This window comes from Leuciscus leuciscus (genome assembly GCF_965113295.1).
Source record: "Leuciscus leuciscus genome assembly, chromosome: 4".
Lineage (NCBI taxonomy): Eukaryota > Metazoa > Chordata > Actinopteri > Cypriniformes > Leuciscidae > Leuciscus > Leuciscus leuciscus.
The window spans coordinates 17944847-17959424 of record NC_138728.1 but is presented as its reverse complement, the minus strand read 5'-3'; the positions used below and the strand labels follow the sequence as shown (position 1 = coordinate 17959424).

General features: G+C 36.8%; 2 protein-coding genes and 1 long non-coding RNA gene across 4 annotated transcripts in view; 1 reads left to right on the top strand and 2 right to left on the bottom strand.

Annotated features, from left to right (window-relative positions):
- Positions 1-4: 4 nt before the first annotated feature.
- Positions 5-9125, top strand: hcls1 (hematopoietic cell-specific Lyn substrate 1). Its single transcript, XM_082168257.1, has 16 exons — positions 5-152; positions 733-816; positions 1115-1188; positions 1591-1720; positions 3490-3600; positions 3715-3769; positions 3864-3974; positions 4069-4179; positions 4299-4409; positions 4897-4952; positions 5820-5889; positions 6050-6198; positions 6340-6471; positions 7474-7636; positions 7776-7850; positions 7994-9125. Exons 2-16 carry the CDS (start codon positions 733-735, stop codon positions 8125-8127), a joined length of 1566 nt encoding a protein of 521 aa, XP_082024383.1. The 5' UTR covers positions 5-152; the 3' UTR covers positions 8128-9125.
- The window catches only part of LOC309497907, an 82396-nt gene continuing 76199 nt past the window's right edge, over positions 8382-14578 (bottom strand). Inside the window, exon 2 of the long non-coding RNA XR_014205740.1 lies at positions 8382-8467. This is a non-coding gene — a long non-coding RNA (uncharacterized lncRNA). The remainder of the gene's footprint in view (positions 8468-14578) is intronic.
- Positions 9123-10819, bottom strand: llph (LLP homolog, long-term synaptic facilitation factor). 2 transcript variants are annotated; one of them, XM_082168332.1, is made up of 3 exons: positions 10673-10819; positions 9801-10022; positions 9123-9709 (listed from the first exon to the last, which is right to left on the bottom strand). In XM_082168332.1, the coding sequence occupies exons 2-3, from the start codon at positions 10009-10011 to the stop codon at positions 9540-9542; spliced, it is 381 nt and encodes a 126-aa protein (XP_082024458.1). In that variant the 5' UTR covers positions 10012-10022; positions 10673-10819; the 3' UTR covers positions 9123-9539. The 2 variants fall into 2 exon arrangements, with proteins under 2 accessions (XP_082024458.1, XP_082024457.1); XM_082168331.1 differs by having other exon boundaries at positions 9123-9712; positions 10673-10813.

Sequence of the window (14578 nt, the reverse complement as noted above, 5' to 3'; positions counted from 1 at the left end):
GTGGAATTCAGATGCGCGTGAACGCGCGCTCGACGCCTTTTCTGTAGTAGACTACGCGGCGCGCATTCGAGCGCAGGTCTGATCTGCTGTTTATCGCGCGCACTGATTCTGATACTTAACAGACACAAAGCCGGGAATAAAAGCACTATAAAGTGAGTAACCCTGATTATCTGCTCGTATTGTTATTACGGATGCATAAAGAAAAACTAAACTTTTTAATTCAGGAAGTGGGTGATAGTAATCGTGAGTTGCTAGAACTTTTTTTGTAGCAGGAAGTCAAATGTATATATTTTTGTACAATGCCTATAACGTTACTGTGCTTACATTACAGTGTTCACGGTCTGGATTACTGTTGATATTAAAGTATTTTTCGTGAACAAGTCGTGAACATGCAAAAGTTTCTGATTCTCTAGAAAAAAGAGGAACTTGCAAAGTGCAACAACACTTGACTCTTGTTCCACTTATAGAGATTAAACGAAAATGTTTGTGTTTTTCATAAAACTTAAAATATGTGGAATTACACCATTAAGATGTGATCATGATGTCTTACTCGTATTTTACTACTGCTTTACACTTTATTACAATAAGTCACTTACTGAAATATAACTTTTTACGTATTTATGAGTACATTTATATTTTTAATTTTAAGCATAATACATTTAAATACTCAAAAATGTCTGTACATGAGGAAATGTAACATGAGCCGTGAAATCTTGGCTTCTCTTTCTATAGATGTGGAAAGCCGTGGTGGGACATGATGTTAGTGTGAAGGTCGAATCAGAGGGGGACGATTGGGAAACGGATCCAAATTTTGAGGTAAGCAAACAGGGATAATACTTAAAAGTTCTCTAAAGACACTACTGTAAAGTACTAAGACACAAAACTGCTCCTGGAGGGTAACTGTCCTGCAGAGTTTTGCTCCAACCTGCCTCAACACAAATACTAGTATGCCTAGACTAGTAAAACTTTGATTAGCTTCAGGTGTGTTTAATTGGGGTTGGAGCTGAACTCTACAGGACAGTGACCCTCCAGGAGCAGGATTAGACACCCCTGGTTTAGAGTTAAGATTTCTATATTATATATATATATATATATAAATGTGTCTGTGTTTCAGAACGATGTCTCAGAGCAGGAGCAGAGATGGGGTGCCAGAACCATAGAAGGATCAGGCCGAAAAGAACACATCAGGTAACAGTGAAAAAAAAATGATCTTGAGATTTGAAATGAAATAGCAGGTTGCTTTAATGGCACCTTGTTGCAATGCATTGAACTGAAAGCACTGCTTAAAAGAGTGTCACTCTCTGCAGTGAGGAAATAGGAAGTAGAAACGCTGCCGACTTGAGTTGCATTTCCAAATATGGACTGATAAGTTCACGCTCACGTCATGTCAGAAGCGGAATAAGTTGTTGCATTGACACACAGCATTTTAAATATAAGATATATCTATATATGTTATTTTCATAATGTTCATGCTGAACACATAGATGAGCGCAAACAAATGCAAAGATTTGAGTGCATAACAAAAGTGCCACATTCCATGGTAAATATGCAGCATGTATTAACATGCGATGTGCCTGTTTTTGTGTGCAGCATTGCAGATCTCAGGGAGAATGTGTCTCGGGAACATGAGGTGGTTAAGAAGAAAGAGATGGACCAGGGCCCTAAAGCCTCTTACGGCTACGGAGGGAAATTTGGAGTTGAGAAAGACAGAATGGACAAGGTCAGACTTGAGAACAGGCCAAAATGTAAAGGTGTCGTCACATTTACCGTTGCTCTGCAAATTTTCGCTCACTAAATCCAGTCATTTCAATAGGAATCCACACAACTGGGAATTTTTTTTTTACGTGATGGCAAAAGATTTCCCTAGGCAAATTTTGCAGATTCGCTGCACTGATTTACAGAAAGCTGCTTGGTTGAAAGGGACTTCTGTGTGAGCTCTGCTTCATATATCGCTTCATTATTAACAATAGACAATTGGCATCTAAACCTTACTGAAAATTCACTAATGTGACCGCACATATTGTCTACAAATATTTATCGGAGTGTATACAGTAGTGTAGCCTACAGTAACTCGCTTGTATTTAGTAGTGGCCTAAAAGGATGTCCGACCTAAGAAAATTGATATCTTCACCCTTTATTCAAATCATATTAAAGGGATAGTTCACTTTGAAATAACATTTTGGTATGTTTTAGCTTACCTCAAGGGCATCCAAGATGTAGGTGTCTTTTTTTCCGCAGTAGTTTCAATTTTGATATTTTTAGGTCAAACCGTTCTTGTCTGTCAGTCATATAATGCAGGTCTATGGTCACTGTCTCAAAGAGCAAGCACAGAGTCCAAATTAAAACAATTCCCCGTCGTCCAAATTAAACAATTCCCCATCGTAAGTACACATTGATGGCCTAAGACACGAAACGAGCGGTTTGTGTGAGAAAACGAACAGTATTTATATCGTTTTTACCTCTTATACACAGCCATGTCCGAGTGATCTGATCTGACGTGTGCGCAGACTGGTGCATAGATATATACACACTAGATGTCACCTTGTCTACGGCAGTTCATTGGAACGAATGTCTTTAAGGCGACATCTAGTGTATATATATCTATGCACCAGTCTGCGTACACGTCAGATCAGATCACTTGGACATGGCTGTGTATAAGTGGTAAAAACGATATAAATACTGTTCGTTTTCTCACACAAACCGCTCGTTTCGTGTCTTAGGCCATCAATGTGTACTTACGATGGGGAATTGTTTAATTTGGACGATGGGGAATTGTTTTAATTTGGACTCTGTGCATGCTCTTTGAGATAATGACCATAGACCTGCATTATATGACTGACAGACAAGAACGGTTTGACCTAAAAATATCAAAATTGAAACTACTGCGCCTGCGGAAAAAAAGACACCTACATCTTGGATGCCCTTGAGGTAAGCTAAAACATACCAAAAATTAATTTCAAAGTGAACTATCCCTTTAAGAATTTGTTTCAAATTTTGGAAGGTTATTACATAGTTGTGCTTGGAGTCAATTGTTTTATTGGTGAAACATGCCAAATTGTGCGGACATCGTTTTTAGCCAGCCTGTCATTCAAAGTAATTTATGAACACATGCACTAAAAAAAAAAGAGAAAACAAACAAAATATTAATAACTGATTATGGTGTAGTTAATGTATGCTTTTTCCTGTGAGCTTTTTATTTTTCTATTATTTATTTTTTTGCATAGTAAAATCAAACCTGTTGCTGTAGTTGCCCTTTTTTGCCAAATAACTTTGTCAGATAAATACCTTAACCATATTTTAAAAATATAAAATATTTTCCACATATTTTGATGGTTAAATCAAACTTATTGGGTCATTAAAAACAAATATCCCCTCTGGACATCGCATTTGGCCACTACTGTATGTATGCATATTCATACAATGCTATTAGTTAGATGATGTTTGATGATTTTAATGAAAAAAAAAAAATGATGTGTTGAATTTTCCCAGGGTGCTTTAGGACACAGCTATGTGGCGGACGTAGAACAGCACTCATCCCAGAAAGATGGAGCAAAGGGTTTTGGGGGAAAATATGGTGTTCAGAAGGACCGTGTGGACAAGGTTAGAAACCCTCTCATCACTGTCCTATGATTAATAATTTAATAAATGTGGTTGAATAATATGAATAAATAATTTTGAATCTCATTTTGCCCTTTTTTCATTGATTGCTTACAGTCTGCCATGAGTTATGAGTATAAGGGTGAGGTTCAGCAGCATGCATCTCAGAAAGGTACTCATACATTCAAAACACTTCAGGCACTATGCATCTTCTCTTCTGTTTTGTCTGTTCTTTCTATAATAGTCACTTCTTTACTGTTCATAAGATTACGCTAAAGGTTTTGGTGGCAAGTATGGTGTACAGAACGAGAGAGTTGACAAGGCTGCCCTGGGTTACGACTACAAAGGCGAGACTGAGAAACACCAGTCGCAGAAAGGTCATTTCAATCTGGTCCTCAATCCATATTTCGTTGTCCTTTTGGTGGAAGAATTTATTATAAAGCATAATTCTGTTTTCTGAACTTCTCACAGACTACTCAAAGGGCTTTGGAGGAAAATACGGAGTGGAAAAAGAAAAAGTTGACAAGGCTGCTTTGGGTTACGACTATAAAGGAGAAACGGAGAAACATCAGTCACAGAAAGGTACATTCAATCTCTGCTGTTATATGGACCAGCATCCTGGTCCTTAATCCTTACTGTGGCCTATTTTTGGTGGAAGAATAGTTTTTAATGCATATTTCTGTTTTCTGAACATCTCACAGACTACTCAAAGGGCTTTGGGGGAAAATACGGCGTGGAAAAAGAAAAGGTTGACAAGGCTGCTTTGGGTTACGACTACAAAGGAGAAACAGAGAAACATCAGTCACAGAAAGGTACTGTACATATTTCCTGAGATCATTTGACTAAGGGGAAACTCTCTCAAAACTTGTAATTGTAATAGTAGAGGCTGCATTGGTGTCACAACACTTGGCATCCATCTCTGAATGTTTGTCCTTTGAGGGTCCTGGGAACATGACTTTGGGGCCCCCTGCCGCAACTAGTGTCCCCTTTTCTTACTTTTTTTTTAACAAGGGTGACAAAAATTGTGTTTTCTATTATAAGATGATTGAAAATAGTAGCTGGGGGTCCCAGTGATTATCTTGTGCTGTATTCTCTGTAGGGTCGTGCTTTATGCATTTTTCTGAGGGCCCTGATATTCATCTTCCTTCATGGCCTGAGACTTTGAAGACCTCTGATAGTCAGAGGCTCTTTGGAATCAGATCTGATTTTCCAGATAACTAAAATGTCAAAGTTCATATCAAAACATGTGATGTATTAAACTGACAGCTGAAGCTAGAGATGCAACACTTGTTATTTCAGACTATGCAAAGGGTTTTGGAGGACGTTATGGAGTCGAAGCTGATCGCATGGACAAGGTACATTTCATTTTTTTTTATTATGCCATCATTATTTGTGTTGCACTTACAAGAAATAGTCACAATTGTGAAATAGTTACATTGCGAAATGTATGTCAAGTTACAATTACAAGAAACAAAGTTTCAATTGTGAAAAATAGTCCCTTTTGAGAAATATAATCACAGTTGTGAGATATAGTCACATTGCTATATATATGGCAAGTCGAAATTATGAGAAGGAAGTCGCAATTGTGTGATAAAATTGCACTTAAAAGAAATATATTCACAGTTGTGAGATATATTCACATTGCAATATGTACGTAAAGTCGCAATTGTGAGAAATAAAGTTGCGCTTTCGGGAAATATAATCAAAGTTGTGAGATATAGTGGCATTGCGAATTATACGGCAAGTTGGAATTATGAAAAAAAGTCACAATAGTGTGAAATAAAGTTGCACTTTCGAGAAATATGATCACAGTTGGGATATATAGTCACATTGCAATATATACGGCAAGTCGAAATTACGAGAACAAAGTAATTGTGTGATAAAGTTGCACTTACAAGAAATATATAGTCACAGTTGTGAGATATATTCACATTGCAATATGTACGTTAAGTTGCAATTGTGAGAAATAAAGTAGCACTTTCGGGAAATATAATCACAGTTGTGAGATAGTCACATTGCGTCATATACGGCAAGTATAATCGCAATTGTGAGATATAAAGTTGCACTTAATTACGCAATTACGAAAAACAAGGTTGCAAAAGCGATACGGTGAGAAATAAATTCTTTTAAATTCTCTTCTTTTAAAAATGGGATCCATACATTATTAATTTGGTTGGACAGTTTCCCAGTGAATGTACATTGAGTGTTTTTTTTCCTCACAGAGTGCAGCTTCCTTCAGTGAGATGGAGTCACCATCATCAGCTTATGAAAAGCCTCAAGCTTTCGAGGCCTGTGAGTGTTTGTTGTACAGCTCTTTGGAAATTATACATTTAATACGATTGGTTTTGAGTAGTGATGCAATGGCATTCATGCATTTTAACTGTTGAATAATGGTTAATATACTGTTCAGGGACACTGTAAATATTTGATTATCTGTTCTTGGTGTTTATAGCAACTGTAGGAGCTGGAAACCTTAAGGCTCGGTTTGAGAACATGGCGAAGTCATCGGATGAAGAGAACAGGAAGAGAGCCGAGGAGGAGAGAGCCAGAAGACTTGCTAGAGAGAAGAGAGAACGGGAAGAGGCACATCGCAAACAGGAGGTACATATTTGATACATATATAGAAATGCTCACTGCACTTTAATAGAAACGCATGACAACAATAGATAGCCCACCCACGCACACCAGCCTTTTCTTTTTCATACACTAATAAACACTTAGCTGATGATGTTCTCTTTTAAGGAGAAGAGCAAGCATGAAGAGGAGGAAGAGAATCAGAGACCTCCATCTGTGCCAGCACCCCGGAATCCCCCAGAGGCGTTGTTCAGAAGACTGCCTGAAATTCCCAGAGATGAACCAGAGACAGAAGCTCAGGCAAGACCCTTTTTGCTATATTGTTGTTGCTCGTTGCTCTTTTGAAATACATTTTTTTTAGACATACTCTAATGTTCACAACGCACAACTCCTACACAGACCATATATGGAAACCAGTATGACATCACAACCATGAGCACATTAACATACTGATGCCCGCGTTTATACATTCCGCGTTTTTATTACTCATTTCACATGCGTACAGCCAATCATAACACAGATGATTTACATATACAGATACAGTAGCAAAAAGAGTGTGTTAAATTCTAACAGTGACAGAATGTCCAAATATTGTCATGTTCAAATGATAAAACTGCAGAATATTACCCCAAATTGTGAATTGTTTTCCAGATTCATTAATCGGAAACAACTCAGAACATCCTACGCTAACACTTTATTTTAGTGTCCTTATTATGTTACATTAACTTACTCAGAGGTGTAAAGTCCAGGTTCAGAAAGTAAAAGTCCTCCTCAGTGTTTTGTTCCAATCACCTGGATTTTTCAGTTTTTCAGCAGTTTTTCAGCCAGGAGACAGAACTAATAAGTGAAATCAGCTGGCCGAGTTCATGGGTGGAATAAACATATGGCAGGACTTTTACTTTCTGACCCCTGGACTTTACACTCTGAACTTACTGTAATAATAACAGTAAATTATGCATAATTACATGCAACTAATCTTAAACCAAACCCTAATCCTAATCCTATAGTGTGTACATGTAGTTAATTAATGTTACTCAGTACTTAAATGTATAATTTCACTGCAATGAGAACACTTTAAAATAAAGCGTAACTGACCCTAGCAAACGTATAATATTGTGGTAAAACTACATAGCAGTGCCTACAAATTTTATTCTGAAAAATTTAAACAGTCTTATGGTTGATTCTTATGTACCATGAAGTTGTTAAAATGTAAGACACAATTAAGTCAAGTAATAAACTCATAGTCTTTTTAAGCTCATTTCCTGAGAGAATTGATCATCAGTTTCTCTGTGTGTGTTTCAGGTGGAGCAGCAGCCGGAATATGAGGACCTGCCATCTCTTCCGCCCCGCTCAGATGACCTGATTGAAGAGGAGGAGGAGCCGGAGCAAACATACTCTGAATGCGATCCTGACCCCATACCTCAGGACCAAGATTATGAGGATATTGGCCTGTGCACAACCGCAGGTTTGACACTCACTATTTACTACATGTATTCACTGTGTTGGAAGTGTGATCAAATAGATGGTTCAAATTACAATTGCTATACATTTTTGTGATTGTTAACAGCTGTAGTTCCTCATAATTTTTTTATTTTTTTTTTCAGAGGCTGTTGATAACGATTATGAAGATCTAAGTGGAGGGGGATATACAGCCAAAGCCATTTATGACTACCAAGGAGGTACGTACAACCATAACAGCAACTGATTAATGACATTGTATCTGCTTGAATAGTTTCTTAACTGACCCTAAATAACTATAATTTATTTTCTGAGTGTTTGTAGTTTTAGTTTAGCATTATGAATTTCAATCATACTTTTGCAGAGGCCAGTGATGAGATCTCCTTCATGCCAGATGACATCATCACTAACATTGAGAAGGTGGACGAGGGTTGGTGGAAAGGAACGTGTCATGGTCGCACAGGCCTGTTTCCTGCCACCTTTGTGGAGCCCATGTAGTTAATAATAATCAATGATCAAATATATGTTTCTTAACCACTTGCAGACAATTATCTTTTATTTCATTTTTCTATGACATACAAGTGCAATATACTAACATGTATCTATTAACTGAACAACATTTTCCTTTCAAGTCACATGGTTAGTTACCAGATAACGTGGACATGAACTGTTTTCTATAAAGATGTTAGATTGTGTGTGTATATATATATATATATATATATATATATATATATATATATATATATATATATTATATATATGATTATTTGCACTTCCGTTCAAAAGTTTGGGGTCGGTTTTGTAGTGTTTTTGAAAGCAGTTTTTATGTTCACCATGGCTGCATTTATACAGTAAAATACAGTAAAATAAAGTAACATTATGAAGTATGACAATTCTTTTTTCATATATTTTAAAATGTAGTTTATTTCTGTGATGGAAAAGCTGAATTTTCAGCATCATTACTTCAATCATTCTAATATTAGTTAGTTGCTCAAGAAATATTTATTATTATGATCAATGCTGAAAACAGTTGTGCTGCTTAGGAAACCATGACCATTTTTTCCCCCCAGAATTGTTTAATGAAAGTATACAGCATTTATCTGAACTATTTTTACTGTCACTTTTGATCTATTTAATACATTAGTGCTGATTAAAATTAATTTCTCTATAAAAATGTATTTTGAACGGTAGTGTATATATTATGACACATGCAATAGTCTAACTAGTCATATTTTTCAATGACGTTTTTGCCACGGTCCGAATTTTAAAACAAAAAGTTTGGTAGCAGTAATATTTTAAGTTGTTAGCTGTTCACTTCAAACTTTATTGCAATTATAAAGACTTTTGCTTGGTACAGAGATTTACCATTGTGCTTTATAGATACACATCATTTTATGCTTCAAGATTTATATGCCAAGCAACTGGCTTTTGCTCTTTTCTTTGACTCGATGTTATGCATGTGTTGACCACAAAATAAAAGACAGAATTTCCCATGAGATATATTGGATTTATTAAGATAAAAAAGGATGCACATCCATAATTATTCTGTCTGCAAAGAAAATACATAATACTTCACAACTTTAAAGTAAAGCAGACCCACAGAATTACATGGATTGGAGTAGAGAAAAAAAAAAGAAGACTTATTGGAAGAGTCAGTCGTTGAATACGCTGAATGAAGGTAACGTTACATACAGTGTTTTCACTCTCCATCACCCATTACATCGCACAGTGTCTGTCACTAACAGATCACAATTACATTTTACAATTGCAAACACTGTAAAGAATATTTCTGCACGAGGTCATGCAAAAAGTCCATAGAAACGTACAAACTGTACATGAAAGTGATGCACAGCGAGGCTCCCATGCAGCTGATACTGGAATAATGTCCGTTTTCAAGCAGTTCAGTTCATCTACCAGGCGAGACCCTTCTTCGGCTTAGGCTTAGGCTTTCCTTTTTTAGCCAAACGTTTGGCTTTCACTTTCTTCGCCTCCCTTTGGTTCATCCAGACCGGATACCGTCCTTGATCGTCCAACATTGTCTTTTTATTGCGTTTAGTGTCCAAATCCATCTTTCCACCATCTTCTGCAAAGCAACAACAGATCAAATTTTATATGATAAAATAAAACACTTACTATAACTAGAAGTGCTAAATGTTTCTATAAAAGCTCACCATCTTCATGCATCTCTGCATCTTTTGATTTCTCCTTCACTTTCTCAGGTGGCACCACGGTGGCGATCTCAGCTACATCTTTCATGGTGATCTCTCCTTTCTCTCCCTGACCCAGCACTGTTTTGAGTCGTGCCAGTTCTTTGGGGGCATTTTTCTTTCTTTTCTCCGCCCTCATCTTCCTCCTCCACTTGCTGCGTAAACTCTTTGCCATCCTGATGGAAACTAAGGTAAGAAAAAAGACAAAAATATATATATATGCAGTGCACACACACATATACATTATATAATATAAAGAAAATGATACTTGTATCTCTGTGGATTTTTATATATATATATATATATATATATATATATATATATAAAATCCACAGAAATATAAGTATCCTTTTCTTCCTGGGCTGAAAAACACGTTTCCTTGATTTTTCCACATTTTTGGTATATCTCCCTCATTAGACATCTGAATCGTCTCAATAGTGCATTATTAGAGTAGCCTATATGACCCGTGACTCCTGTAGCCTGTCAATAGTGAAACACCTAACGTAACGTTAAATTGTGTAAAATTGGTCACTACATAAGCACCAATACATATCAGACATGACAACATCACATATCTGTTGTTATCTTCATAACCAATCACCCGTATATATTTGAGTATTTTCAGAATCAAGAGATTTGTGTAAGAAAACTCGGCTGAAAACGAAGATTATTGTTAGCCAGTTAGCCACCTCATGCAAAACTAGCTTTCTACTCTAACAGACGTCACGTAAAAGCACCACTTATAGACGTAATTATTGCCAATATTCGGACGAATATATTTATTCTGTGTTTACACATATGCAAAGCTGTATTTATATTCGCAGTGTGTAACTTACATGGATCTTCACACCGCCTCTGGATACACGTGTATCTGTGTACAGCTGCCGCTAAGGAAAAGTTCTGTTACGACAGTTCCTGATTTGCGACAAAACATCCCGTGTTGACGGCTCATGGGGGTCGCGCGCTTAGTCCGGTAGATGGCGACAGAACTGCGGCCTACTTTCAAAATCTTAAACATTTCAAAATTGCAGGTGAGTTAAAGTACAAAAATACCGGTGAAAATGTATTATAAATGATGTCCTCCTTCCAAATGAAGCTTTGTCTTCATTTAGAGGTGATACGCTTTCTTAATTCCAGTTTAAAATGTCGAGACAACTATTAGTAAGTTGATTTATCCCCAAAATGTGTAAACACTGTTGCGCTGTGCCCTAAGCTCTGTTTGTTTTGACCAGCCCAGTATGTCGGCTTTTGGCTGAACTAACAGTGGTGTTGGACAAACTGTTTGTGTGACTCATGGCAGATGGAGGGAAGACGGGAAAACTCATTTGACAAATATAATAATTTTTTGCAATTCCATGTGGTGAGGCTAGCAGTGCTGAAATTACACAGCCATGGCTCGACAATGCATTTTTCTTTACTGTGTTGAGAGTGTTGACCAAGGGGTCAAGGTTTGGTGGGTTAGCATTGTAGATGCAGATTTCATTTGCAAACTATACATTATATTATTGTAGATTTTTGGCCAATAGTGCTTTTCACTGTTTATCTTTGACATTAGTGTTTCAGTGAAGCAGTGAAACAGTGAAGTGTTTCAGACTGTGTTGTCATGATGCAAATTTGGTGTGTTTTCCTGAAGAAAAAAAAGTTTATATATATATATATATATATTATTTTTTTAAATTTTTTTTTTACATTTTTTTGGAGTACACTAGCACATGGGTTTTCAAACTATGGTCTGGGGACTCAGAAAAGGTTCTATGAGGTCTGTAAAAAAGCTGAGATAAAAGTTGTGATTTTATTATTACATAATCTTTTTTTGTTTTCTTTCTTTCTTTTTTTGTAGGGCTGTCAAAGTGTAAAACTGCCCTGGAAATATATATATACTGTGAACAATTCTATACAACTAACTGAATTGAAATTGTTTCTCTAAGAAGATGCACTTGATACAAAGTAAATATTTTCTAGATTATTTGTATTTTTATATTTTATTTGAATTAATGTTAATTTTATTTATTAATTTATTTGAATTAATGTCAATTTTTATTTATTTGAATTAATATTAATTGTATTTATTTATTTATTTGAATTATTTATTTTTAATGTATTATTTTATTTAAATTCTAATTGAGTGTATAGGTTTTCATATATAGCTGCCTTCATATTTTAGGAGAGGGGGTCCCTTTCAAGGGGATCATTATTTTTGGGGGCACATAGGATCAAAATGTTTGAAAACCCCTGCATTAGCATAGTTTAGATACAATCATTTTTATTTTGTTTTTTATTGAGTCTTGATTATCTGATCATTGATTATCTAGCAAAGAACAAGGATGCTTATAGAAACACGAGTAATGTGTGATTTGATTCTTGGACCTCTCTTCTTTCTCATAATATTTCCTTTGAAATGCCCCTTTCTATTTTTAAACTCTATTGAAAAACGAGGTGGTAGCAGTAAATTGAATGAGGTTGTTTATGGTTTTTGAGATTTTACACACACACACACACACACACACACACACACACACACACACACACACACACACACACACACACACGCACACACGCACGCACGCACGCGTCTGTACTGAACCTTGCAGTACTTTGTACGTGAGCAGATTATAGTGTAACTCCAATGTTGAATGGAAGAGAGATTAGTTCTGTTCTTCTCAAACACAAAACAAATACACACACGGCTAAGAATTAGACAGGCTTTTGTTCTACATGGATGGTGGATATTGTTCTTCTCTGATAATGGGTGTCAGGAATTGTCTCGGGATATGTTTAACAGTCCTGATATTCCCCTCATGTTAACATCATTAGCACATTTACAGTGGACTCCTTTTAGCTTTTCTATAAATAACACCCAGTGTTGTATTACCCCTCTACAGCCCTACAACTAAGTAGATTTTGGTAACACTTCATAGATAAAGTAAACATGCGGAGCATAACCTGCAACCAGTCTGCCATGGGACCAGCAAACACTCGCATCAGGAACGAAAACTGAAAGGCCCATCTGCTGGGCTGTCCCAGTGACATTGCCCTTGGCAGTCAGCTGAGGTATCTTTGTAGGGGGGGGGGATTGTGTACCTTGTTGTGTGTTTGTTTTGAATCCCCCAATTAGGGTTCCTTCAGTGAGAGTGATGCGTCTGTGTGGAATAATTAAGTCCCAGGACATCATGTTCTGAAATGATCAGCATGCAAACGGCACACACAAACACACACAGTCTGCGGCTCTCTTGCACACCCGCTCACTACTTGTACCGAATGCGTTGTCTCATTGGGTGTGTGAATGTAGCATGGACAATATTTTGTTATAATTTGAGCCTTTTTTAATCAAGGCTTTATTTACACTGCAAAAATATTTTCTTACTCAGTATTAGGCTACTCAGTACAAATATCTAAACATTCTTAAACCAAGATACATTTATTTGAGAAGCGAAAGTCTTACTGAAAAATAGTTAATGCTCAAAATAAGAAAGAAATATCTGCCAATGGGAAAACAAACAATTTGAAGTAATTTTGCTTCTCTGAATATATCTTTATTCAAGATTTGTTTTAGATCTCAGCAAGATGTTGCAACAATGCTGTTGTTGTTGAGCATGTTGCTAAGCTAATCTTATTCTTAAAATAAATAAAATGTACATATTGGGTAACATTGGTAATTCTTTGACTATTTTATAGATGTTTGGTATTAAATAAAATATAACTATTTATAATATCACCATTTCTTTACACTTGTCTGAATATTTCACTGAGCTAGAATTTCATCTAATATTTATGTGTGCTATTATTTAGTTTGTTTAGTATGTTGCCGTCCACCTCATTTGGAAGTTGAGTTTCTTAAAGGACAAGTTCTGTATTTTACACTTAAAGCCCTGTTTTCAGATCGTTTCTGATGAAATAGAACGGTTAAGATTAAAATTTGGACACATGCTGCTGGCCCGAGAATTTTCGGTTTCTGTGGTAGCACCCCCCCCCCCCCCCCAACTCCACAATGGCTGCATAGGTGCACTGGAACAATCCTTCCTAAATTCCACAGGATTGTTCCAGTGCACCTATGCAGCCATTGTGGAGTTGGGTGGGGGGTGCTACCACAGAAACCGAAAATTCTCCAAATTTCAATATTAACCGTTCTATTTAATCAGAAACGATCTGAAAACAGGGCTTTAAGTGTAAAATACCGAACTTGTCCTTTAAGGTGCACTATTTGTGTGTTGTGCGAAGTTGCCGCCTGCAGAGCATTCCCTTTGTTTGTTCCGGTGGGGCCGTTCGCACAGAACGCGTTTTTGCATTCCACTCACTGCACTACCTTTTCATTGTTTTCCTATGTAAACATGCGCTGGATGGACGTCTTTGACTGATGCGCTTGTGTCTTCTCCTGTATCTCGGGTTTTAGGTTTTAGGCTGTTCTAAAAACGTGGCACTCAAATGAAAAGAGTTCAACTTTTTAAAAAACGCATCTCAAAACCTTGCGTTTTATCCTTCCGCTGTCACGCATCTCGAGCTTTTGCATTTTCTGTTGTTTTCCTTTGAAAACATGCGCTAGTCAGACGACATTGACCAATGCAATTCTGTCTTTTGCAGCATCTTGCGCGTGATATGGCATTTTTAAAAACAGCGCTAAAGTTAAAATAAGTTAAACTTTTCCCAAACTCCACTGCCCTGCGGTTTTAAACACAAAAGCGTGTTCTGTGTGAATGGCCCTTTAGAAGGTAACGCAACAGACACCCAGGCAGCTCAGATATGGG

What these genes read in the sequence shown, in the direction of transcription:
- hcls1 (XM_082168257.1), top strand. Translation starts at nt 733, where the DNA reads ATGTGGAAAGCCGTGGTGGGACATGATGTTAGTGTGAAGGTCGAATCA. An exon ending in GCAGCATGCATCTCAGAAAG is followed by an intron (nt 3,770 to 3,863) that starts GTACTCATACAT and finishes ACTGTTCATAAG; the next exon opens with ATTACGCTAAAGGTTTTGGT. An exon ending in AACCAGAGACAGAAGCTCAG is followed by an intron (nt 6,472 to 7,473) that starts GCAAGACCCTTT and finishes TGTGTGTTTCAG; the next exon opens with GTGGAGCAGCAGCCGGAATA.
- llph (XM_082168331.1), bottom strand. Translation starts at nt 10,011, where the DNA reads ATGGCAAAGAGTTTACGCAGCAAGTGGAGGAGGAAGATGAGGGCGGAG. An exon ending in TGCAGAGATGCATGAAGATG is followed by an intron (nt 9,713 to 9,800) that starts GTGAGCTTTTAT and finishes GTTGCTTTGCAG; the next exon opens with AAGATGGTGGAAAGATGGAT.